Here is a 25,359-nt window from a genome sequence, read left to right on the forward strand (position 1 = left end):
TGTCTTCAGCAGCCAACACGAAGACCTTTGCAAGGCAGGAGCTGTTGGAGCAAAGCCAGAGAGCTATGGTTGTGCACGTCTGTAAGTATGCATTAATGAAGGCATTCCTTTTAGTTGTTCTCTTTGCCTTCTACATGACTCTACGGATCATACTTCTCTGCTTATCTAACCACATCCTACGTTTTTCTTTCTCAACAACTCAATATTCTTCTGTGTTTCCTGTTATTCTTTCAAATAATCTTTTATTTTTAGTTCTTGTATCATTCCGTTTGTGCATCACCTTTGTTGTTTTGGTTATTTATGAGGTTTCAGCCCATTGCACTTCATGCAGCCCAGGTTTATACTCCAAAAGTCCTACTGTTGCATCACTTCTCCCTCACATAGATCTTCTCATCACAACTCAAGTGTTTGTAGTCTAAATAGGAAAGAGTAAAATTTGTTTAAATTAACTAGCTTGATGCCATTTTTGTCAGAATCTCTTATCTTTGAATTTTGAAAGTTCTGTTTTACAACACTAAAGTGAAGTTTAAGGAAAGATTTAACTGGAGTTAATTCAAAACAATTTTGCTCGAATGTCACGAGTCATGTAATGTTGAAAACTGGAATTGATCGATTTATTCAAATGAGCATTCTGTAGAGTTTTGTATTCTGAAGAAAAACCACTTGATCAATAGTCCACAAGCATCACACAACATAAAAGGGAAATGGCCCATGAAGAAAAAATGATGAGAAGAATCTATGTGGTTTTTTTAGTGCTAAAGTGCAGCGGCTGAAAACACTGGAAGCAGTTAATGAACACGCAAACATCTTTGGACATCAAGAACAAAATCTATGAGAAAGCCACGCATTCACTGCAGCAATAAGACGTGAGGCTGCACAATAGACTTTCTCCTGGAGTCATGCAGCATACAATAGAAACGCAGCAACAATCAAACCAATAAATATTTTTCAAAAAGATCACAAGACACATTTTGTCTCATTCAACCATTTCAAACCAAGCATGCTTTGGACTTGCCTGTGAACCACTTGTTTCACGAAATCACATCACGAACAAACACAGAAAGGTCAAAGACAGACACTGAGAGTTTATACCTTATCCCCGTCCTCGCAGTTCATGACATTGGAGAAGGGAATCTCAGCCTTGAACATCTTCCTGCAGTGCATAAGCTGCACTAGTAAGTAGCACACGGTTTTGAACTTCATCTTTTTGGCGGGCTTTATATCCGAAAGAATCAATCCTGGGAATATCTGTCACCGGATGAAAAATGGGAACAAAAGATTAAGTCATCATACCCCAAACAAACATATTTAAAGACGTAGAAATATTTTGTCCGGATCGATTTTTTCCTAATTCATAAACATTACACATGCACATGCATTCAATTTCAATTCAATTCACTTGTATTTACATAGCCCAAAATCACAACAGTCGTCTCAATGGGCTTAAATGAATGCATTCTTTGTAATCATCTTCAGCTAATAGAAAGGAGAATTAAAACGACTTCACTAAGGTGGAGCAGCTTTATTAGATGCTTGATGAGAAGCTGCTGATTTTTTGCAAAAATAATTTATATAGTTTTGACTAATATACGTTTTTATGAGGAAAAGTAACATAAAAAGTAACATAAAAGTAATCATAATCTTACATTTTCAAATGTCTCTGACATTAACTTTATTAAAAGGATCAGCACTCATGAAAATGATGAATAATTTCTAACAGGTATATTTAATACGAGATATCCATGAGTTTTATGGTCTTCATTTTTTGTAAGAGGAGAAAAGGGAGATGAGGTGATAGATAGATAAGACTGAAATCCCCTTCTCCAGCTGCTTGAGGCACATCTGTCTGCCTGCTTCTCTGCAAGCGGACTGTGCAACTTTGAGATGATGCCGCAGGACATTTTTATCCTTCTACCCCTGGATTGAATAATTAAAAAGTGAGACCGGTTCAACAACAAACATATGTGAGCTTTATAATATGATGTGGGACATTATAACACTTTAGTTCTATATTAAGAGTATTTAGCACAGAGGTAAGCACTTACTTAACCTAATCCACTATCTCAGTAAAACCATAATTTAGGTCAACATGCGGCAAGAGCTGTAAAACGAATTTCTAGGGATTAAATTAAAGACAAATCTGCTCAAATGTGTCATTTGATAGTTAAAAAATATATACTTGTAGTTGTTCAAACAGAGCATGCGGTCTTCTCACCTTTCGTCGGTGAGATGGCACAATAAAGAAGGTTTCTATTTCATGTTTTTGGAGGAAGGCGCTCCTTTCGTGGCCATTTCCAGGCTCCACCTCATAGTCTCCATTTAGGCACTCAAGTGTAGATCTGGTGATGTGAACTTTCCTGGACACATACAAGACAGACTTTACAAACTCTAGTCTCACGACAGCTTAGTCATGAACTGCACAAACTCAAAAAGATGACATTAAAAACGAGACATAAAATATTTACATTTAAAGTGGTTTTTTTTGCTCTTATATTTTGGATAAGAGATCCCAAAAGGATTTGATTCAATTAATATATTTGTATTTAAAACATGTTTTAAACAAACAAAAAATCCACAATAATAAATGCCCCTTACCAGTTTTTTTTAGTATAAGTTAAAGATTTTGTGATGGAAACTAAACCTTTCATGAATAAAAGTATGAATTCTTACATTCAAACTATCAAAAACTTTAATTTTTTCCAAACATTCACTAATCACTAATCTTATAAAAATATTTCATAATAAATTCTAAATAACTTTAAAATAGGATGAAAAGCAACAATCGAAGAGGTTCCCATCCACGGAATAACTAAAACTGCGACTGGAATGTCTGAAAACTTGAGTACCAACCCTGGTAGGCCTCCAGCTTCCATAACGTTGGCCAGGGTCACATCATTTGACCAAACATCATACTGCCATTTCCGGAGGCCCAGCACTCCGCACAGCACTCGGCCGGTGTGCAAGCCCACTCGCATATTAAGGTTGACTTCTGTGGCCTCTGCTACTGACCTGATGGGACCAAACGCACACAGAGGTGGTGTGAAGTCTTAAGGAATAAAATACTTATTACAGTAAAGGGCAAAAAGGCAGTGCTGACGGTACGAACAAAGAAAGCGCACCTTAACAATGGCTTTTAGAATAGACCCAAAAGTTTAGAATAGTTACTGAAGTCAAGAATCTTTAGTAAGAATAATTGAAACTAAAGCAAATAATACAAGAAAAACTGAACAATAAGGTTCAATACTGAATAGACCTAGTATTTTTTCCTATTTAGCATTGAAATAGTAGAAACATTATTTAAAGTGTTCCAATCAAGCCATAAAAGTATCGTATTTAGGTTTGCATCCGTCTCATCCTTGGACTCTCATTTGAGCTCTTATTTAAATTCATCTTAAGCTGGTTATACAAGGAAACCAAGAGCTTTCCAGCTTAAAAAATATTTAAAGACCTTTTTGCTCTCTGCTGCTAAAGCTTTTCTCAGTGCCCAATGCATTTCAGAATTTACATTAAACTGTGCTTACAGTGAATCAAAGGTTAAAGGTTGTCTTAGCCTCCCAGTGCCAGGAATCTCAAAGTGAAATTACTTTTTGATTACAGCGTGTTCAAAAAAACACACAAAAAGAATAGAATATTAACTGTAATAATGATCGTCCTTATGAGTGCTCTCACGTTATAGTGTCGATCATGTCTAAGCCCATCTCAACGCAGCAGTGAGCGTGGTCAGTCTTGGGCTGGGTCAGTCCAGAAACGCAGTAGTAACAGTCTCCCAGGATCTTAATTCTGCGACAGTGGTTCTCCTGTCAATCAGAAGCACAGATGGAAGACAGAAAGGGTTAGCCCTTGTCTAGAGGGATGGATCAGTCTGAACTGGAAAGCAAGAAATGCTGTGGTACAGAGACAGATTGGATCCACTCTGTACTCAGATGATTGAAGGAACCTTTATTTGTGTAGCACTTTACAACGCCATCGGGATGCAAAAGTGCTTCATATTAGGAAAAGAGATAAAAAGAGAAAAATTAAATTAAGAGCAAAAATTAAAAACATCATAGTTTAAAACACATGAAAGGGAAATAAAAAAAATGAAGGCAAACAAGTAAAATAAAATAAGATGCCACCGACTAAAGGAACATTGAAAACCATTTAAAAAGTGATGTCTTTAGTTGACGTTTAAATCTGCTTAGGTCTGATATCATGCACAGTAAGGGAGTAACAATTAATCGACTTAATCGATGAATTAATCTATACTCCAGATCAACCAGCTCAATCTGTCTGAGGCAATTGTTAATAAAATCAATAACATTGTTTAAAATAAAATGAATTGATCTATTTACTATTTACTTGTTTTTTTGTACACATATTTAATATAAACTTGATTATATTGAAGAAATACAAGGAATCTGGAAATACAAGGAATCCGTTTTATGTCAATCGGATCGTTCAAAATGAACTAAAATCAATAATGAATCGTATTTGCAACCACTAATTATGATATGAATCCAATCGTTACATCCCTAATGCGCAGCTTTGGAGATATATTATTGCATAAATGGGCACAGGCAACTGGAAAATGCATGCACCTCAGTGTTTCTGTCTGCATAAGAGTGTATCATAAATAAAAACCAAAACTCTCCCCAACGTTTCCACGTTTTAGCTCAGCCATGTCAGAAATATCTGGCTTGATTGGCATTTCTAAAAGGTTAGACTGTGATGGAGTAAAAAGACCAGAGACATTTGTTTGTGCCTTTTAGGTAAACTCCTTTGCCAATTTCTCAGCGATACATTTCTAAAATTACAATTTTAATGTCTCATTCACAGGGGCACATACCTTTTCTCCATGCACGAATATACTTGTCCTGTTCTTTAGTGTATTAGTTCTTGAATTCAAAATGTTATCTCTTTATTTCCAAGTTCTAAGCAATACAAAAACAAAATTCACCAAACAATTAAAATCTAAGGTTGATGAATGATTTAAAATCCATGTATGTGTTCCCTTGTTGAAATAAAAATAATAGAGATGTTTGATGAAACTAACAAAACTACATAGCTAATACAAAAAAACAAATAAACATGAGAACCATATTTTTCAAACTTGAAAGCTGCATCAACATGAAATTGATCCAACAGTGTAACGGATCAGTCTCAATTTAGGGAATAAGGTGAGTCACTCACACTGGAACAATAAGCTGTGCCATGAAAAGACAGCTTACAAATATAACCCATCATCAGAGGATATGAGCAATAGATGTTCATTTTACCAGGGAGACCAGGTTACCGTGGGCGCTTCCTCATAAACCCTTCATTGTTTCCATGGAGGTAATGGGATTGCTGCCTATGCATGTGAGGAGTACAAAGACCCATAATTATGCACATCGGTGGGCACAGGACAAGACGGAAGCTCTATTTTTAACGTGGAATCCATGTGAGTTCCAGCATAACTGGATAGCCAAGGCTCGTTAGTGGAAGATATTTGCCCACTTGCTGGTGGAGAGGCTGGGAAGAATATTTTCTTTGGGCTGAGGAAGTGGTGGGAGAATTGGGATGGATTTATTTTATGTTCAGCCAATTAGTACTTTTTTGAGATACTAAATGTATAGAATAGAATAGAATATCTTTTTTTTTTATTTAGCACTTTTCCCAGAAAGAATGACAAAGTGTTTTACAACAGGAGCATAAAATCAAATCAAAACACAGGGAGGTAATTAAATACAATAATGACAATTAATATAGAATCCTACAACTTTAAAACTTCAAAATAAAATGTTAGTTAAAGTTTTATACTGTAAAAAAAAAGTTGAATAAATACCATCTAAATATTTGTTTTTTTTTAGAGATTTTCTGATTTAGAACCATTATTACGCTCTGAAAGGCTGCTCGCCTTTGTTTGGAGAAGAATAACATTTTAAACATTTTGTCAATTCCCATTGATCCCTGTAAGAGGCTAATTTAAAAAATATCAATTTATCAATGCAAATTGGTAGAAAGCTACAGGTACAGAACGATAAAAAGCGGAAGAGGAAGAAAGATCAGGAAAACTGGCGGAAAACTATTTTCTCCTGTCATCTTTATACTTGAATTCTTGCTGGCCAAAACAGATGCCCCTTGTATTGTGGCGGGGCTGCTGAACTACTTCCTGTGAAAGTCTCACCCACTGCAAGTCAGTCAGTGGATTGCACTTTAAAACTAGCAAATAATGATTTCTTAAAAACATGACAAATTAGGTAATAATTAATTCTTATAGACAATTTCACCTGTTACCTGTATGTCTACCTGTATATGTGGTTGTGTACATGGGGTAGGGCTCTGTGTGGGGTAACTCTAGGGCAGGATGCTGCAATAACAGATGGTAATATAACTGAAGCTACAGGAAGCAGGGAAAGCCCTGCAACTTAAAGAGACTCTTACACTGTATTTTTCCTTTGCTAATCTGCTGTGTGAGGGATTAGGATCTGATTCAGACCCTAGCAGGATTACCACCGTCATGTGACTGCAGCCCTGTGGGCAATCTGAGTGGTAGGTATCGGAACAAAGGAGCGCTAGAGTGACCTTTGTCACTTGAAGAAGAAATGGGACATAAACGCACCTCTTAATACCAGGGCAAACACTTTTACACTCATTTTAAATCAGTTTCTGACTATATGAATAAATTGGATGATGTTTAAACTTTAAAATTGGTTGAAAAAACAGCACAAATTACAATAAAGAAAAAATGAAAACATCTCACGGCAGCAGGTCTCTCCTCCACTTAAAACGACTAAAGTGCTTTAAGTTATGATGGGAATTAAAACATGTTTATGAAATATGCATGTGTGGTGCCAAAGGCAGAACGATTTCTTTGTCATTTTTATTCATCGTCAGCTGACATCTTACCTTCAGCAACAGGTTTCTTTTTTCTCAGCAAATACATAAGAAATGTATCGACACTCTCTACCCTTTGCTTTGGTGGGTTGGATGGAGTGGGTGTGTAAAAAAGACAAGAATGGACTCTGCAAATATGGAAAATAGAAACGGCTCAGTGTTCCAGACCAGTTTATCTCCAAAGATGAAACTGGATTTTATCAGCGGCTGATCTAATTGAGAAAGAGGAACGCTTCATATCAAAGAAGGAAGTCTGAATCACTGGGGGGCTGGTGATTATTAAAACATGAAAGTGTCTGTAACACTAACACCTCTTTTTCAGGCATCATTTTATTCAAGTGTAACACCAGCCTGGTTTGCCCATTTTTACTGAAAGACTAAAAGTCTACTCTTATTTGATGTCTTTAGTAAAAACTGACAATTTATTAAGCCAAATTTTCATGTCATGCAGACAAATTGACTTAAATCTAAATCTTTACGTGCAAAAGTGTTTTTGTTACCTTTTAGTTCTGTACTTTTGCATTGACTAACATTCTCCTTCTGTCTGTTTTGGAAAAGGGAGCTTGCTTCTGTTTTTGTTTTTTTTACTGCCTCATATAAATGAAGTGTGAGCTGAGGTTGTTGGCAGCGACATCAGGTACAGTCATGGCGCTTTTTGTTATTTTTGTCAGAATATTTATCCTTTCTTAGTCATCTGTCAAAGACCCACAATGCCTTGTTTGGTTTGGGTTTTTCGGTTTACAGTTCTAAGTAAGCAGGCATCTTCCGGAAACGGCCAGACTTCTGAGTGATCCTTGCATCTGCTCATGAGGCAAACCCAGACAGTGTTAGTATAAGTCCAGGTTTTTAGTTTCCGGAAAGCAGCTGTCACCATGTGGACAATTAACAGCTCCTATTCTCATTTAATTCGTTAAATTTGTGACACATTTCCAGACATTATGGGTTTTCTTTTCTAAAACAAACTTTTTTTGGTCTAGAATGGTTAAAAATAAATAAATAAATAAATAAATTTTTTTTATAAAAATCTCATTTTTATGTATTGCAAAATACAGAAATAAACATAATGGTTTAAAGATTTTCACATTTCTTTAGAGAGATCATGTGAATTTGGTGTGATAATAAAACTTCCTGTAGAAGTAAGAGACAGTAGATGAGACATCAATGAGCCAAGCTAAAAATAGAAACACGGAAAAGAAGAAGAGCTCAAAAAAAAGGGGGGCTTAAAACAACACAGCTGAGGGAAGTAGGCTGCTGCACGTCAATCAAAAAGCTGAGAAACAAGGAGCGGAGGAGTCTGAAAGCTGTGATGCATCGAGGTGTTGCAAATGCAGAAAAAACAAGGACAAGAATGAAAAGCTTTGTGACACTCTGCCAAGGAAACACCAATGGTACAGGCACATATATGGATGCAAAAGCTCCTCCACTATGAAGCTATTAATGTTAGATAGCACTACAGCCACCATAAATTAATCACAGATCCTTTTCTCAGCCAGAACTGTCTTCTTTTTTTTTTTTTTAGGAACGGGACAGGCTGTTGGAGATTCTGCCAGAGAAAGGAAGTCTTTGCAGAGACAGGGCTCCTTGAAGACCATTTGGTGTGTCATCTAAATGTGAGGACGGCCAAGCGGACTGTTGCACCGTGTTGAAGTGAAAATAAAGAAGATGCTAATATTCGCTCTGAGTCTGTTCTGAAAAATGACTTATTTGTCCGTCTGCGCCATTAAAATGCGAAAAACCAAAGAATCAATTCACTATTAAACTAAGGACTTGTCTTTTGGGGTTCTTGTCTCAATGAGCTTCATTGAAACAAACGCAGTTGAGTTCTTTACAACATCACATTCCCATTTTCCAGCTGACGTCCAACTGACGTCAACACAATGAACTTGGTTTTATTAAAAAATTCCTTCTGATTCCCGGAGCTGCCGTGTTTTTTCCGTTAACATCTGTAGAGCTTCAGTGTTGCTTCGCTGTTGTGACTTTAAAAAGTTCAGTTTTTCTACTAAAATTTAAGGCAAGCAAATCTTACACCCAAAGAAAAAAGGCCAGACATGCCAAAATAATTTAACAACAAAATCAAACTTACTCAGCTTTTTGGGGTAAAACTTGACTGAAGTTGTCTTATTTCTTAATTGTGATTGGTCTTAATTGAGATTGATATTATTCTGTGATCAGTAGTGCCTTATTAACGTCATGGTTCTGTTTTTTTGTCATGCCATGCTTCAGGGTTTTATATAAAGACCTACACAATGAAAATTGTATTTTTGACATGTTCTTTTGGGGTTTTTTCTGATGATGGAGGACATATATTTAGAAAATTAAGATCAAATTTGCATTCATTTGTATTTTTCATATTAAACAACACAGAGGGGAAGGGGGGGGGGGGGGGGGGGTTGCTCCACACCAACAATCATGCCCACAACTCAGAGTTGAATTTCTAATGAGAAACTACGTCGCAGAAAACAAAAGTTTTTTGATTTTGGTGAAAAACCGCATAAACATAATTAAAAATACCACTTGGAACACTTAAAATAGATCAAAAGATGATTGAAGTGGGTCTTTAATGGTGTCTTTTTTTTAGGTTTTTCTTGTGTAGTGCTTCAGGTTTTTGTTTTTTGTTCAGATTTAGCTTTTTGTCTTATTTGCGTTTGTTTATTACATTAAGTTCTTGTTTAAAAGCTGTGTTACCTGTCTCACCTCCATTTTTTACAGTTCTGTCTTTTTTTAATGTGTTGTAAGAAGTCCATTTTCGGGAGGATTTGAAGGTCACATTCCTTTAAAAAGCCATGGGCACAAGATGCTGTTGAGAATTTAAAAATCACAGAAAAAAGGTGACTTTGGGCAACGTGTGCCAAACTACCGCCCCATTGCTCTTTTCTTGTAAGTTGCTCTGTACAAATACAGTAGAATTTATGTTTGTTGTTTTACTTTTTCCACAACATTGTAACATACACCCACTTTGTAATCCAGTTATGGTTGCAATCAGTTTAACCTGGGCAGCAATAAAGTTAAACTTTAATTCACAAACATTTCAATTTACACAGCAGAAGATCCCTCTTTTTAGCATATTTATTTTGGTTTAATGACGTGCATTTTGAATAAGTTCTTATTCTAAACCAACAGCTTGCAGAGGATTCACAATTGTCTGGCAGCAAGGATTGTTGGAGCATGAACTCTTTTCACACAAAAAGTGAAAACAAACACACTGTTAGCACAACTACAATTAATTGATTTATTAAATTGGTAATAAAATGTCTGAACAGGGAACATGAGGCTGATTTCAGGGGGGATGGAATTATAAAACCAAAGATAAAATATGACCAGTACTCCGACAACTTTTTTGATTTGTATCGTCATTGCAGATAAGATATTCACAAGCTGAAATATCTTTTTCTCAACACTGTTTTTTCCCCAAAATATTAAGAATAAGATAGGAATATTGGGGTATAAACGTTATATTTTTATATACTATTTAAAAACTTGCTCAAAAATGTAACTTCATGAATCAAAAAAAGACAACTGCAACAGATAAGCGTACTTGTAACACTGGCTTATTAAATGCTGCAGTTGGTCTTTTTGTTGATTTTTTTAAAGACAGTGCCTCAGTTTAATATAAGAACTGCAGATTCAAATGTGTTAACATGTCATTCTCACATCCCCCCGGATTCCCTCCTACTTATCTACTTTGTAATAAAAGCACAGACACAGTCTTTGTGAAAGTAATATTCCTCCTATTTCATCTCTCCAGAGCAGAAAAATCACTTGATATCCACCACCATGTTGATGAACAGTTTGTAAGCGTCCTCTCTGCCTGCTTAATCACATTTATTTGACTTCATTTTAACCCAAAAAATGAATTGTATAAGGGCCTAAAATTACAGTTTTAAAGTCAGTCGGTTAAAAATACTCTTTCTATCATTAGTTTAAATGTAGCTTGTCTCATTCAGAGATTTGGGTTAGTTTCTTTATTTTGTTTCTACGACTAATTAAGCACAAGAATAGTTTTTTTTTATTTTGCCCTGGACTGAAGGACCAAATTGTTTTCGCAATTCTTCTTTCTTACTGCGTCTTTGAGCAAAACTTTGCCCCCCGCCACATTCTCAAAAACTCACTTAGTACCAGATGAAAAGGAATTTTGGACAAAGTGAATGACTCCTCCCCAAAAATGTAATGACTTCACAGTGGTAGAAACCATCGGAAAAAATGAACGGGACAAAATCTCCCATGAGGCTAGAAAATAATAATTGTTCAACGTCCACTAACGATACCAAAACACGTGTCTGGGATGTCAAAAGGAAGTGTTACAATTATTATGGGATGGCCCCAGGACCTGAAGCTTGGTGGCCATATTGTGGCAAAGTGTGAAATTTGTCAATTTTCACTTTTTCCCACAATACAGGAAAAAGTGACTTGTCTGAGCAATCTTGACAAAATTTCTCACACATTCAATTCAATTCAATTCAATTTTATTTGTATAGCCCAAAATCACAACAACAGTCGTCTCGATGGGCTTCGAAGTAAAACATGAACTCAAAAGGATCACGAATACAAAGAGTTCAATAGGAAAATACTAAAATGAACTAACAAACTGACTAAGCTATACTGGCATCCCTGCCCTTAGACCCCCCTTCGCGGTAAGGAAAAACTCCCACATATCACTATGTTAAGTTTACAACCACAACCAAAGTTTCAGTGACCTTTGACCTCAGGAGGATGTCATCATCGTGAATAAAAAAAAAAAAATCACCTTTAGTACCAGCTACAAATTTTAAATCCTCTGAGGGATTTCGATCAATTGCCTCCAAACTCCTCAACCATCATTGAGAAGCTACTTGGGAAGAAATGTTGGTTTTAGAAGTTGTAGGTCATGAATGGCATTAGGGAGGCGAGCTCGCAAAAGAGGCGGTTCTAATAGAATATTGTGAAAATTTAATACATGAATCGTTGGCTCAAGCTAAATGAAACAATATGAACATATTAGGAATGTATGCGTGGTTGATAAAAAAACTCAACACGGGGCAGGTAGCGCCTGTGGGCCATAAAAAGCTGTTTGTGCCTTTAATTTTGTTTATTTTTAATCAACTTTTAGTTTTTTACGCAACACAACTGCCTTTGCCTTTACTATCTCAGAAAAAGCAAATACTTGTTGGAGTCTCTAAATTAAGGGGTAATCTTTTAAATAACAAATACAGACAATTTCTATAATGAGGGTCCTTTTATACAATTTGAACCAGAAAGCTCTATTAACTTTTATTACCTCCCTTCAGGCCAGATGTCACTAACATCATAAAACACTTGCATCAAATCAGGCTTGAAAGGTAGAATCACAAGAAAAATAGGGGTCACCTGTTATGTAAAGCTGACGTTCCCACACAGGTAAGAGCTGGTGTGATGAGTCAGTAACAAACTTACATTCTCCTTTGGCCCTAAAGCCCCAAAGAAAAGATAACAGGAAGCCTAAGGTAATCCACAAACAGCCTGCTTCTCATTTATCCTCGCTACAGTAATCTGAAAGCACACATAGAAGGACAGTGGACAGGTTTTATATGTTAAGTTCATACTCTCATCTCCAAAGAGTTGACCTAACGGATTAGGTTTGAAAACAATCACCTGAAATCAAAGCTGAAACACCCAATCATTGTCCAGATTCCATTTATAGACCCATGTAGAGTCAATTTTAGAAACGACAGAGCCTGTGTGGCTGCGTGTGTTTTAAAAAGGAAGGGAGACAGAGTGAGAAAGCCTGCAGAAAAGGCATGGTTCACATTTATTCTTGTTAAAAAATTGAACGAGGGAAAAAGCGAGGAGTCTTGGTCTGAAAAATCAACAGCACTTTTGGAGAACACTGTGTTCCTGGCCCTCTTCCCATGCAGCCTGACAAGTCCAAAGAGTGGACAGGTGGTGTGGGGATGGTGCTGGAATGGTATAATGAGATGATGCCCAGTGGCCATGTGGCACCACTCGCTCTTCGTATGGGGCAAAAGGGAGCCTTCGTGCCCACAGTGACCCCAGCCATGAATCACCGGCGTTGCCCCTACCTGCCAGAATAAATCCGAACAAGCGGGCTTTGGGTCAGGGCAAGACTGGAACATTTAATGACTGGTTTCATGGCTGGAGACGACCTTTTAAATCAATATTACGCTCCAAGCAAGCATTTAACATAGTGTCTATGACATTAAGACACAGGTAGAATATATTGTTGAGTTTGGGTTTAGGATAAATATCAGCGGCACCACAAAGACAAGCCAATAAATGGCATTATTCTTCGTTACTTAGCTCTAAATTTGATCCTGTAAACAAACAGAATAAAAATAGAAACTCCCGTCTGGGTTAAGTGAAACCTTCTGTAGAAGGAAAAAAGGTTAGTTGTAATCCTGTTGTGGATTTGCGGATTTGACAAGGGCGTGTGCCTACTGTAAGTAATGCAAGCCAGATTACACGTGGTTGGGGATGTGGCACAAACAATCATATGTAAGCCAAATTCACAAAAAACATCCTTTTTGGGGGGGGTCAAATGGGTAACATCCCTTTCACCTTAAATGCTACCCACTTTAAAGAAGAGAACACCTAAAGTAACATCTGTCGGTTCTTGTTAAGGCTCAATAATCTTCTTGTTCATGCTAATAAATTCCAGTAAGTCAAGTTTGGAAAAAAACACATTTGTGACTTCTGCACCCCTAAATGTCCTGAAAAAGCAAGCAACGCTTCATGGCACATTTATTGATCTAGTTAAAGCTTTTTCAAGTGGATCAGGAATTTAAAGACACAGTGGAGAGGTGTATGAACATACCTGGAAGCTTTAAAAGTGACCCACCCTGCAGTGTGTCGATGATATGACCTCTCACTGTTACTAAAATGAAGGTGACTCTAAGTTAAACTGCTCAAAAAACTCAAAAAAGAAATGAATAAAAAGGGAAAATACATAACAAAATTTGTTTTTTTCAGAGGATTTGGCCATTAGATCCTCTCTGCTCATTCTGAAAATAGTCCCTTCACATTTATTCAGGCCATCTGTCAGCTGCAAGGAAATCTTAAAGATCCACTGCGATAAAAATTGTGTTTTCACAGGTACAAAGAAAATTAAGTTCAAAATTGCATTTCTGAGTATTTCTTTTCTCAAATTGTTGTGAATCAGGAGCGGACAAAAATACTGTTCGAATAGGAGCTCATTTTTGACAGAAAACAAGCTCCCTGCTGGGGCGCTCCAATATTGCTCGCCATTTTTGTTGCACCCGTATTGTTAAGTTGGGGTGTGAAGGTTGTAAGCTAGCAAGAGACTGTGTAAACAAAGAGCTCTCAGCAGCAGTGTCAACAGTCCCACCTACAACTCAGAGGCAATTTTCAAATAAACGACTGCTGCTCTGCAGAAACTATGGCCGTAACTGAATTGCTTTGGGTTCTGCCATAGCCGGTCAGGTGATCTGCGGCGCAGAGGAGAAACGCATTTCTTCAAGTGGGTGTGCTCAGAAGCACGGCAGTTTACACTGAAATGTAAGTGTTAAAGTTTGGGTTTTACGTGACTTTTTAAAGTTATAAAACTGATGTTGTTATGTATTTTCTGAGCGCTGGTAGCTACACGCTAACTAGATGACCAGCAGCTACTGATGGCATCATCCAATGGTAGTAACGCCCGGATTTAAAGACATTATCTTTTCAATATCCCTCCATTTGGAGGTGTAAAAGTCGAGGTAGGGAGAAGCCGAAGGGGTAGGGAAGCAATTCAGATTCAGCCTTGAAAATGACAAGATTTTTTATTTTGGCTAAAAACAGTATAATGATAATTAAAAGAGCACTAGAAATGCTTTTAAAAAAGCTCAAAGGATGACCAGAGTGGGATTTTAAAACTTGTTTTGAGGCCATGAAATGTAATGGCATGGTTTTCACACAGTAAGTCTGCACCTTTGCGATATATTTTTCCACAGTTCAGTAGGAGAAATGAATTTTGAAATTCTTAAAACACACACATCAGAGCGTCTGCTTTGGTGTCTCTTGGACTCAAGCTTTGGGACACATTTCTTAAGCTGTTTAAGGTCCAATTCTTTTTTTAACATTCAAAGTTCATAAAAATTCATTGGTGCGTGCAAAAAATAATCCCTACGCTTGACATAACAAATTCTGCTTTTCTACAAGGAATGAATACCTTTTTACTATAAAATGTGCATAAGCAAAGAATTGCTTGTTAAGTTATTGAACAGTTTTTACTTTACTTAAATCTGTTTTATAAATCAAATGAATCGATGTGCAGCATTTTCTGTGTTTTTGGAAGTAAAGGTTTAACAGTCTACCACTAATGTCTCTGTGTTTACACAAAAAAGTTTATATTTCAATCAAAGTTCACATCCTGCTGGGTTTTTTGTACAGTGCAAGTATAAAACTGTCAAAAACTTGAATAAATCAATTAGAAAATGTTGGTTTTGCAACTCTGGCACTGAAATTGCCACATTAGAAAGCAAATAGATTAACTATAGCAGCAAAACTCACAGCGGAAGCTGAGCGGCTTTCAGTCCCGAAGTCATGCGAAGAGAAATATTGACAGATGGGAGAGCTAAAATCTTTTTCACAAGCATACCAAGAGCAACTGGGGATGAGTACAACTCTGCAATCCCCTCGCCCGGTTCATTCACACAACAAGAGAGGAGACGAGGTTTAGCTGTGGGTAAATCTGGTTCAGATTAAAGATGTCTGTCAACTCTTCCTCAAAAGAAGCACTAGATAATTATATTAAACATCATATGGGCTTCCAATATTCACTGACGTTATTCGGAAGCTACAAGCATTCAATGCAACACACACACAGACACACACATTCCTTGTGTGTCAGAGTTTAGACTAAGCAGTGCAACGAGAGACGCTTTGAATGCTAACAGTGGCTTTAAATGAGGGATATGAAAAGAAATAGACTCACCGTGGCGAGCTCATCAAACTTTCCAAAAAGCTCATTTAACAGCTTAACGAGTTCCTGCGCTGTGCACTGAGAAGCCAGGCTGGTGAAACCAACGATGTCTGCAAACAAGATACTGAAAGAAAGAAGACATTCGGGTCAAATTCCTCATGGAGCACACTGTTAGAAGAAAATCAATCGCTGAGCTTCTTATCTGATTAGCTTGAGTGTTTTTGTCACGATAATATTTCATTAATTCCAACATTTTGTTGTTTCTCCTTCGGCTTTTCCCATCAGGGGTTGCCACAGCGAACGAGTCGCATGGTAAACTTGGCAATGTTTTACGCCGGACGCCTTTCCTGACGCAACCCTCTCAAAGCAACCGGGCTTGGGACTGGCACAGAAGTAGAGAAGGGAACAGGAAGCAGCCCGGAGTCGAACCCTGGTTTCACGGATGGAAAGCGCCGCAAACCAGCACGAGCTAAACCGGCTCCCACATTTATTCCAACATAATTTCAGAAAAAATCCAAAGCTAATTAAACTTAGTCTCACTCCGATGATCTTTTGATCTTTTATAAAAGCGTTTCCCAGTGGTCGTTTCTTCTTTCTCTTTCGGCTTTTCCCATCAGGGGTCGCCACAGCGAATCATCCTTTTCCACCTCACTCTATCATGGACATCTTCTACCCTAACATTAGCCAACTTCATGTCCTCTGTTAAGACATCCATGTATCTCCTCTTTGGCCGTCCTCTTGCCCTCCTGCCAGGCAGCTCCATCTCCAACATCCTTCTACCAATATATCCACTATCCCTCCTCTGGACATGTCCAAACCATCTCAGTCTGGCTTCTCTGACTTTGTCGCTGACACAGGCAACATGAGCCGTCCCTCTGATGTACTCGTTCCTTATCCTGTCTAACCTGGTCACTCCTAAGGAGAACCTCAACATCTTCATCTCCGCTACCTCCATCTCAGCCTCTTGTCTCTGTCTCACTGCTACCGTCTCTAACCCATAGAGCAGAGCTGGTCTCACCACTGTCTTGTACACCTTTCCTTTGAGTCTTGCTGGCACTCTTCTGTCACACAACACTCCTGACACTTTCCTCCAACCGCTCCAACCTGCCTGCACTCGCCTCTTCACCTCTTTTCCACAATCCCCATCACACTGAACTGTTGACCCCAAGTACTTAAACTCCTGCACCTTCTTCACCTCAGTCCCCTGTAACCTAACGCTTCTACCTTGATCCCTCTCGTTCAGACACATGTATTCTGTCTTACTACGACTGACCTTCATACCTCTTCTTTCCAGAGCAAACCTCCACCTCTCTAGCTGTTCCTCCACCTGCTCTCTACTCTCACTGCAAATTACAATGTCATCCGCAAACATCATTGTCCAGGGAGATTCCTGTCTTACCTCGTCTGTCAGCCTGTCCATCAGCATAGCAAACAAAAAAGGACTCAAAGCTGATCCTTGGTGTAGTCCCACCTCCACCTTGAACCCCTATGTCTGACCTACAGCACATCTCACCACCGTCATACTTCTCTCATACATGTCCTGAACTACTCTGACATACTTTTCTGCCACTCCAGACGACCTCATACAGTACCACAGCTCCTCCCTCGGCACCCTGTCATACGCCTTCTCTAAATCTACGAACACACAATGCAGCTCCTTCTGACCTTCTCTGTACTTTTCCATCAACATTCTCAAAGCAAAAATGGCATCAGTGGTGCTCTTACGGGGCATGAAACCATACTGCTGCTCACAAATCTCCACCTTCTTCCTAAGCCTGGCTTCCACTACTCTTTCCCACAGCTTCATTGTGTGGCTCATCAACTTTATTCCTCTATAGTTGCTGCCGTTCTGCGTGTCACCCTTGTTCTTAAAGATTGGGACCAGAACGCTTGTCCTCCATTCCTCAGGCATCTTCTCACTCTCTAAAATCCTATTGAACACCCTTGTTAGAAATTCCACTGCTGTCTCTCCTAGGCACTTCCATACCTCCACAGGTACGTCATCAGGACCAACGGCCTTTCCGCTCTTCATCCTTTTCAGAGCCTTCCTAACCTCATCCTTTCCAATCTCTGCTACTTCCTGCTCCACAACAACCACATCTTCCTCCCTTCTTTCCCTGTCATTTTCCTCGTTCATCAGCTCCTCAAAATACTCCTTCCATCTTTTCTGTACACTCTCTTGGGTTGTTAGCACCTTTCCATCTCTGTCCTTAATCACCCTTATCTGTTGCACGTCCTTCCCATCTCTGTCTCTCTGTCTGGCTAGCCTGTACAAGTCCTTCTCTCCTTCCTTTGTGTCTAACCTGTCATATAGCTCATCGTAAGCTTTCTGTTTGGCCTTTGCCACCTCTCTCTTCACTTTACGCTGCGCTTCCTTGTACTCCTGTCTACCTTCCTCAGTCCTTTCTACATCCCACTTCCTTTTAGCCAACCTCTTCCTCTGGACGCATTCCTGTACTTCCTCATTCCACCACCAAGTCTCTTTACCGTCTTTCCTCTTTCCAGATGACACACCTAGCACCTTCCTACCTGTTTCCCTGATAATCTCTGCTGTAGTTTCCCAGTCCTCTGGAAGCTCATCCTGACCACCCAGGACCTGTCTCAACTTCTGCCTAAATTCCTCACAAGTTTCTTCATTCTGTAGCTTCCACCACTTGGTCTTCTTTTCTGTTTTCCCTCTCTTCTTCTTCCTGACCTCCAGAGTCATCTTACACACCACCATGCGGTGCTGTCTGGCTACACTCTCTCCTACCACCACTTTGCAGTCATTAACCTCTCTCAAATGACCTCGTCTACATAGGATGTAGTCCACCTGAGTACTCCTACCTCCACTTCTGTATGTCACTCTATGTTCCTCTCTCTTCTGGAAGTAAGTGTTGACTACAGCCATTTCCATCCTCTTCGCAAAGTCCACCACCATCTGTCCCTCCAGATTCCTTTCCTTCACACCAAACCTGCCCATCACCTCCTCATCACCTCTGTTGCCCTCACCAACATGCCCATTAAAGTCTGCTCCAATAACAACTCTCTCTCCTCTGGGAAAACTCTCTATGACCTCATCCAACTCACTCCAGAATCTCTCCTTCACTTCTAACTCACAGCCAACCTGTGGCGCATACCCACTGACTACATTCACCATCACCCCTTCAATTTCTAACTTTAGGCTCATCATCCTGTCTGAGACTCTTTTCACCTCTAGAACACTGTTTACAAACTCCCCCTTCAGAATCACTCCTACCCCGTTTCTCTTCCTATCAACACCATGATAGAACAGTTTGTATCCTCCTCCAATACTACGTGCCTTGCTGCCCTTCCACCTTGTCTCCTGCACACACAGTACATCTACCTTCCTTCTCTCCATCATGTCTGCCAGCTCTCTGCCTTTCCCTGTCATTGTGCCAACGTTAAGAGTCCCTATTCTCAAACCTATGTTCCTGCCTTTTCCCTTCTCTCTCTGGCCACGGACCCTTCTGCCTCCCCTCTTTCTTCCACCAACAGTAGTCAAATTTCCACCGACACCCTGTAGGTTAACAGCATCGGTGGCGGTCGTTGTTAACCCGGGCCTCGACCGATCCGGTATGTCTAAAGTGTTGTGGATGATTCGCATGGTTATTTTGGCAATTTTTTACGCCGGATGCCCTTCCTGACGCAACCCTCTCTATTTATCCGGGCTTGGGACCGGCACAGAAGTTACTGGCTTGCAACCCCTGTGGCTAGATTAGATTAGATCCCAGTGGTCGTTTAATTATAAATAAAATAAACCTGTGTCGTTTTCTAGGACATAGATCCTGTAGAGCGGCCGTAGTTCATTAGAAATTCGCCTCTGAGTTGTGCAGATTAAGCCTTTAACATCTTTAACACCTTACACTCTCTCCCGCTAGCTTGTAGCCCCTCACAAACCCAACCTGACATTGCCGATACAAAACATGGTGAGCAATATTAGAGCTATCCAGCCATACAGTTTTGAGCCAGATGCCTGCTCGGGCGAGGAAAACGAAGGCGCACATGGATCCATTTGTCTGCAAGTGGATGCATCAGAATGGAGTAAAGCAGGGAACTTGTGGCCCGCAAATTGTAGCACCTATGTAACTGCTGCAAGCTTTTTCCAACCGCATTTTTTTTGTCTACTCCTGTTTCACAATGATTTGAATAAAGAAATACTCAGAAATGCTATTTTAAACTCAATTTATGAGAAAAAAAACCCTACAAGAACATGTTAAAAACACCATTTTCATTGGAATGGGTCTATAAATGACTGGTTGGCCAAGAAAAAAGTATAAGAGATAAAAAGGCTGCTCCAGTCTCTTACTGTCTTCCAGCACCGTCCAGAAGAGCAACTCAAAATAGTAGAAGGAGTATTCTCATGGCCTTCAGAGACATGTCCTGTTAGGAGCTGCAGAGGAGCCATTCTGAGACATAATGCAACCATCAAGGTGCTGTCACAATCTCCAGGTGAACAAGTGTTCCCTCATGACAGGCTACATATATGACTGACAGGGCCTGAACTGATACTGCAAAGCCTCTGCTTCTTAAGAAAACCAGCACATGCTCATTCTTGGACTTAGGGGTTTTATCAAAGCTGAAATGATGAAAAACAAGCACTGCTGATCTTATCAGTGGATGACGTCAACTATTGTTCTTTGACTGATGGATGCTGAAAACTGGTCCTCTGCAGTCTTTTAGGAAGCTGTTTACCAGGTTGTGCAATAATAAAAACATGCAGCAATTTATCTGTTCCATCTTTGATATGTGGACGCCCGCATGACCAAGTCCTGCCTTGACAGGACTTTTAAGTATCAGAGCAAAATGAATCAGGAATACTGGACAGAGGCTGATGCGATCAATTTTGACAACTTTTCTGGTCAGAAGAATTCTAAAAAAACAAAAGTGGCAATTGTTTGAATACTTCTATGCACAAATGTACATGTCATTCACATATGGCATATTTAAAGACCCACTCGATTAAATATGGTGTTTTTAGTGTTTTTTAAATGTTCCTGTGGGATATCTCTGATGATGGAGGACACATTTTCTTTAAATTAAGCTTAAAATTGCATTTCTGAGTATTTCTTTATTCAAACTGTTGTGATTCAAACTGTGTTCTCTTTTCACATCTAGCAAAGAATTATTCTCAATATACACGTTTTACTTCCTTTTTTTAAACAATTTCAATCCATTAACACACAATGAAATCAACTGTAAGATTTAGTACACACAAATGTATCACTTCTGAGAGATTTAAGCTACATACTCTCCCATTTGGCTTCATGTTTTGGTAGATAAGTTACTCCAAATGTTTGTGTCCCTGTGCATATTTCAGCCCTTCATTCAGACAGGAAAGAAAGTTTTCTCATGAAAGATTTAACACAAATACTGGTAGCCGTGGACGGTGTGAAGGGGATTAGTCATCCAACTGTCCCGAACAAGTCGCACGTGTCCAGGTCTTGTTCTGATGGCAGACTGTTGCTATCATGTGAGTTTTCACAGAGTGACAGAGTGCTGGATCTCTAAGAGAGAGCTGCTAAATGTCACTTTGTTCTCTCGCAGATGTCATCGTCGTGAGGAACAGTTATTCCATTTGTGTTAAATATTTCAACTGTCTGCCATCTGTGGATGACAGGGATTTAAAACTTTATTGCAATTTTCCTGTAAACAACCCACTAAAACTCTCAAAGAGACATTATAGCTTGGAAACCAAGGTTCATGTTAAGTTTTTAAATTACAGTCACATAAATACTGTATAGAAAATTGAAAAACTTATCAATCCTAATTCACTATTTGACCTAAATGTGGCACAATTTAGCATCTCAGTGTTGTATATTTTACTGGAATCAGCCATTATTTCAATACTTTAGTTGTTTGATACTTTAAAACCAACCCTGCAAATCCCAAAAGACAAGAAAAAGAACCAAAAGTATTTTCCATAGAAGGCGTTTTCTTCTGAATTTGCATTTTGATCCAAACTGCTTTAAAGAAGAAAACCTACATTAGTTCTTATATAATACAGACATCAGTGTGGAACTGAAGTGCAGCAAAGACGGAAGGAAAGAAGAATCTCAACAGTTTATTTTAAGAGAACAAATTTTGCTTTTGACTTCTAAATGTCAATCCTACATATTTCAGAGCCCTGCTTTTGAAGAACGCTCAGGAAAACAGGGTCTGCCGAAGGCTGAGTCTGAGCATGTGATGTGGGCCAGCTGCCTTCCTTGTGTTTTCTCATAGATGTTTCCTGCTGACAATTTTAGATCTTTCTGGAGACTGTAGATTAGAGAAATTACTGCTGAGAGCCCCACATCTGACTGTGCTTCAAGTATAATAAACAGTGCGGTACAGGAAATAGTCCTGAAAGGTCTGGATTTCTAGTTTTTGAGTCATATTATTGGCTCAGGAAAGAACATTTACAAGAATTTATTATTGAAATTTAAGGAAAATAAGAAAGTCTCAAAATAATAATGTCTTGTTTTTTAAAGTGTATGTTGTTGTGTAAAGTGGATTTTAAAATTGGGTAGCTAACTTTTTTTTAAATAACGTCTTATTAGATGCACGTAAATAAAAGTAAATGTTGAATTTTAGTCCTAAAAAAACATGCTCTGCATGAACACTGAGTGTTTTTCTTCTTGTATGCCAAAATATTGAATACCGTATTTTCCGGACTATAAGTCGCCCTTTTTTTCCTAGTTTGGCAAGGGGTGCGACTTATACTCCGCAGCGACTTATATTAGAAATAAATTGAAATAAATACATTGTTAACCCTCCTGTTATGTTCATTTGTGAGGAACAGAGATGATGTTCCTGGGTCAATTTGATGTATGAGGTATGTTAAGTGTTAAGAGTATGTTAAGTGACTCAGAGAATCAGCAAACTTTTTTTTACAGTAAGATCTTGAAGGCTAACAACATAATATTCTATTTTCCAATGATTTCATAGATTCAGAATGCAATAGAAATGACAACTGTTTCTACAAATACAGGATGAAAACAGAGTATTAGTTGGCCAATGATGCTTCATGAAAAGAATAAATAAATAAGTTTGAGAAAAAATTACTGTGAAATTATTAGATAAACAGTCTGCTATGATTGTGTCATTTAAGGTTGTGAAAGTTAAAATGCGACTTATAGTCCAGTGCGACTTATATGTGTTTTTTTCTACTTTATAATGCATTTTTGGGCTGGTGCGACTTATACTCCGGTGCGACTTATAGTCCGGAAAATACGGTACATTCTCAAAGAATTGTGCTTGAAGTCCCACTCCGATGACCTTTTGATCTACTTTAAAAGTGTTCCCAGTGGTCTTTTAATTGTGATGATGCCATTTTTAGGCAAAGCAATAAAACCTACATCATTTTCTAGGACGTAATTGCTGCAGAAGTTCATAAGCAAAAAACCTCTGAGTTGTGAATTTTGATCAAATCACAACAATTTGACCAAAGAAATACTCATAAATGAATTTTAAGCTTAATCGTCCCTATATATGTCATTCATCCTCAAAAGGAATGCCACAAGAACCTGTTAAAAACATTGGAATCATAATTTTCATAGGAGTGGGTCTTTAAGAGCACAGATTTTCTGTTACGTTCAACAGAAGCACTTTAGACCAAAAGGTCAACTTTTCGTCAAACAGTCTAACAGGCAAATAAACTTTACGACCTTTGAATTTTACCTAGGCATTGGCCTTCAATTTAGGGTTTAGCAATATTTTTTTGACACAAAAGTGATAAACTCGTTAAAGGACATCTTGACAAACTTGGTCAAAACATCCTTCCAGCTCCAGAGTATTTGCTTCCTTTCAGTAAACTTGTATAATGTACAGTAGCGCTGAAATTCAGTGGAACAGAACAGATAAAAACCTAATCATGTGGTGAATATAACTTTACAAAGCTCCCTCCATACACACAGATACAGGCTTTTAACACTCTCTCCTGCTCTCCCTCACTCTTTTATCATTTCCTCCTTAGCGGCAATTATATGAAGAGAGTTATTATTTCCCCAGTTATGCTAATTTCTTCTCTCTCTCTCTCTCTCTCTCTCTGGAGATACTGCTATTCTGGCAAATGTGATGTCAATTCAATCACACAGCCAAAGACAGCAGCAAATGTGCCAGCTCAAGGGTTAACTTGAGATGAGCCCTTCCGGGGAAGTAGCGTGGGCTGCGAATGTGCTGATGCCAAGTCAATAAGTGTGCAATGTGCTTACAAATAATTTTTGGACTGTTAACTTGCAACTCCTTCAGCATGAATGAGCATCTATAAAGACACCCAGACCTTCTGTCAATACTCCAAGTGGGTCATCCCTGAAATAACTTTAACTGTTTAAAGCTTTGATCTACATCATTTAGAAACTCGTGTTTCTAAATGATGTAGTGGAATTGTGAGCGGTGTACTGGTACTTTGTGTTTATTTACTGCTTGAGTTGGGTTTAAAAAAATTATACATTTAAATCACAAGGATATTTACTTTGAAAAAAATCAAGCCAGCAAATCCACGATTTGTTTTTCTTTAAAAGTCCTTTTCTTGTGTTTTTTTAATTTAAATTTATTTACATTTACTTTTTTTAAGAACTTTTTTTTCTCATCCTTTTGCAATTTATTCATTGCAGTTCTGCTTTTGTAGGGTTTTTACTACCAGCTAAACGTGAAATCATTTATTACCTCAGCAAAATTTGACTTTTAGTATCTTTTATTTACGGTAACCAGCAAGTTTCTTCTTGATCGAAAATGACAGAAGCGTCACCTAGAAATGTAATAAAACAAACAAAAAGAAGCATCAATTCATTCTCTGCTTTTTCTTACATTTGAATCAAAGGTGACGCGTGTAACCCTTGTGCTATCCTAGGCACTTTAACATTGGGAGTTGGGTCATCTAGACCCACTAGACAGTGCTCTGAACTTATTTTCTTCAATGATTTGTGATCTTCACTGGTGTCCATGGATTACATGAAATCTTTCCACCTTTATCCACCTTTGTCATGGTAGGAATAACACGTCAATGTTAGGGTGGGGTCATCTAAGATAGCACAAGCATTAAAATTTGCAACGGGATATGAATAATTTTGGACAACACTTTGTGAAGAGGTTTTTTTTTACAGGCATTTAAAAGGGAATTTAAAACACACTTAATATTGAATTGAATCCAACCAGAAAATACCAAATCAAATTAAAACTTACTTGTTTTTTTTGTAGAGACATCCAAGCCTATGTATTACATGTGTACTGCTGCAGTACACTGACAAAAACATAGAGTATAAATCAAAACAAAGACTGAAAGACCTCCTACAATTTTACTACTCTGGCAAACATGCAGAAAATCAAGAATCATGTTTGAATTAAATTGCACAATCAGTTGTTTAATTGCCATCCACCCCTAAGTCATACCCATTAACCCTGTTTGCCAATCATCTCCAGTCTGGATCACTGAGAGGATCCTGCAGTCCAAAGGTTTGAATGCACAAAAAGCAATCCCCAGAGCACCACTGAGATTTAACCCAAGTGTGCACCTGCAAGCCAACAAGCTCACACATAGAGCATTACGCAACCAGAATTTAGTCTCCATTGCATTTAATCCCCTGTAGCAACTTAATCCTGGAGCTGAGCAAACTCTGCTTCTCAAAACCCCATGC

General features: G+C 38.5%; 1 protein-coding gene and 1 long non-coding RNA gene across 3 annotated transcripts in view; one reads left to right on the forward strand and one right to left on the reverse strand.

Annotated features, from left to right (window-relative positions):
• LOC101166500 (adenylate cyclase type 1) overlaps window positions 1-25,359 on the reverse strand; it is a 38,613-nt gene that overhangs the window by 7,004 nt on the left and 6,250 nt on the right. For both annotated transcript variants that reach the window (XM_023964981.2, XM_023964980.2), the window contains exons 4-8: window positions 15,758-15,869; window positions 3,670-3,797; window positions 2,851-3,009; window positions 2,216-2,357; window positions 1,093-1,248 (exon numbers count right to left, since the gene is read on the reverse strand). In XM_023964981.2, the coding sequence (XP_023820749.1) occupies window positions 1,093-1,248; window positions 2,216-2,357; window positions 2,851-3,009; window positions 3,670-3,797; window positions 15,758-15,869 (697 nt within the window). The remainder of the gene's footprint in view (window positions 1-1,092; window positions 1,249-2,215; window positions 2,358-2,850; window positions 3,010-3,669; window positions 3,798-15,757; window positions 15,870-25,359) is intronic.
• On the forward strand, window positions 7-8,536 carry LOC110016907 (uncharacterized). The gene is made up of 2 exons (XR_002292213.2): window positions 7-81; window positions 8,375-8,536. It is a non-coding gene; the product is annotated as an uncharacterized LOC110016907 (long non-coding RNA).

The sequence above is a fragment of the Oryzias latipes genome, chromosome 17, assembly GCF_053564925.1.
Source record: "Oryzias latipes strain Hd-rR chromosome 17, Olatipes_Hd-rR_3.1".
NCBI lineage: Eukaryota > Metazoa > Chordata > Actinopteri > Beloniformes > Adrianichthyidae > Oryzias > Oryzias latipes.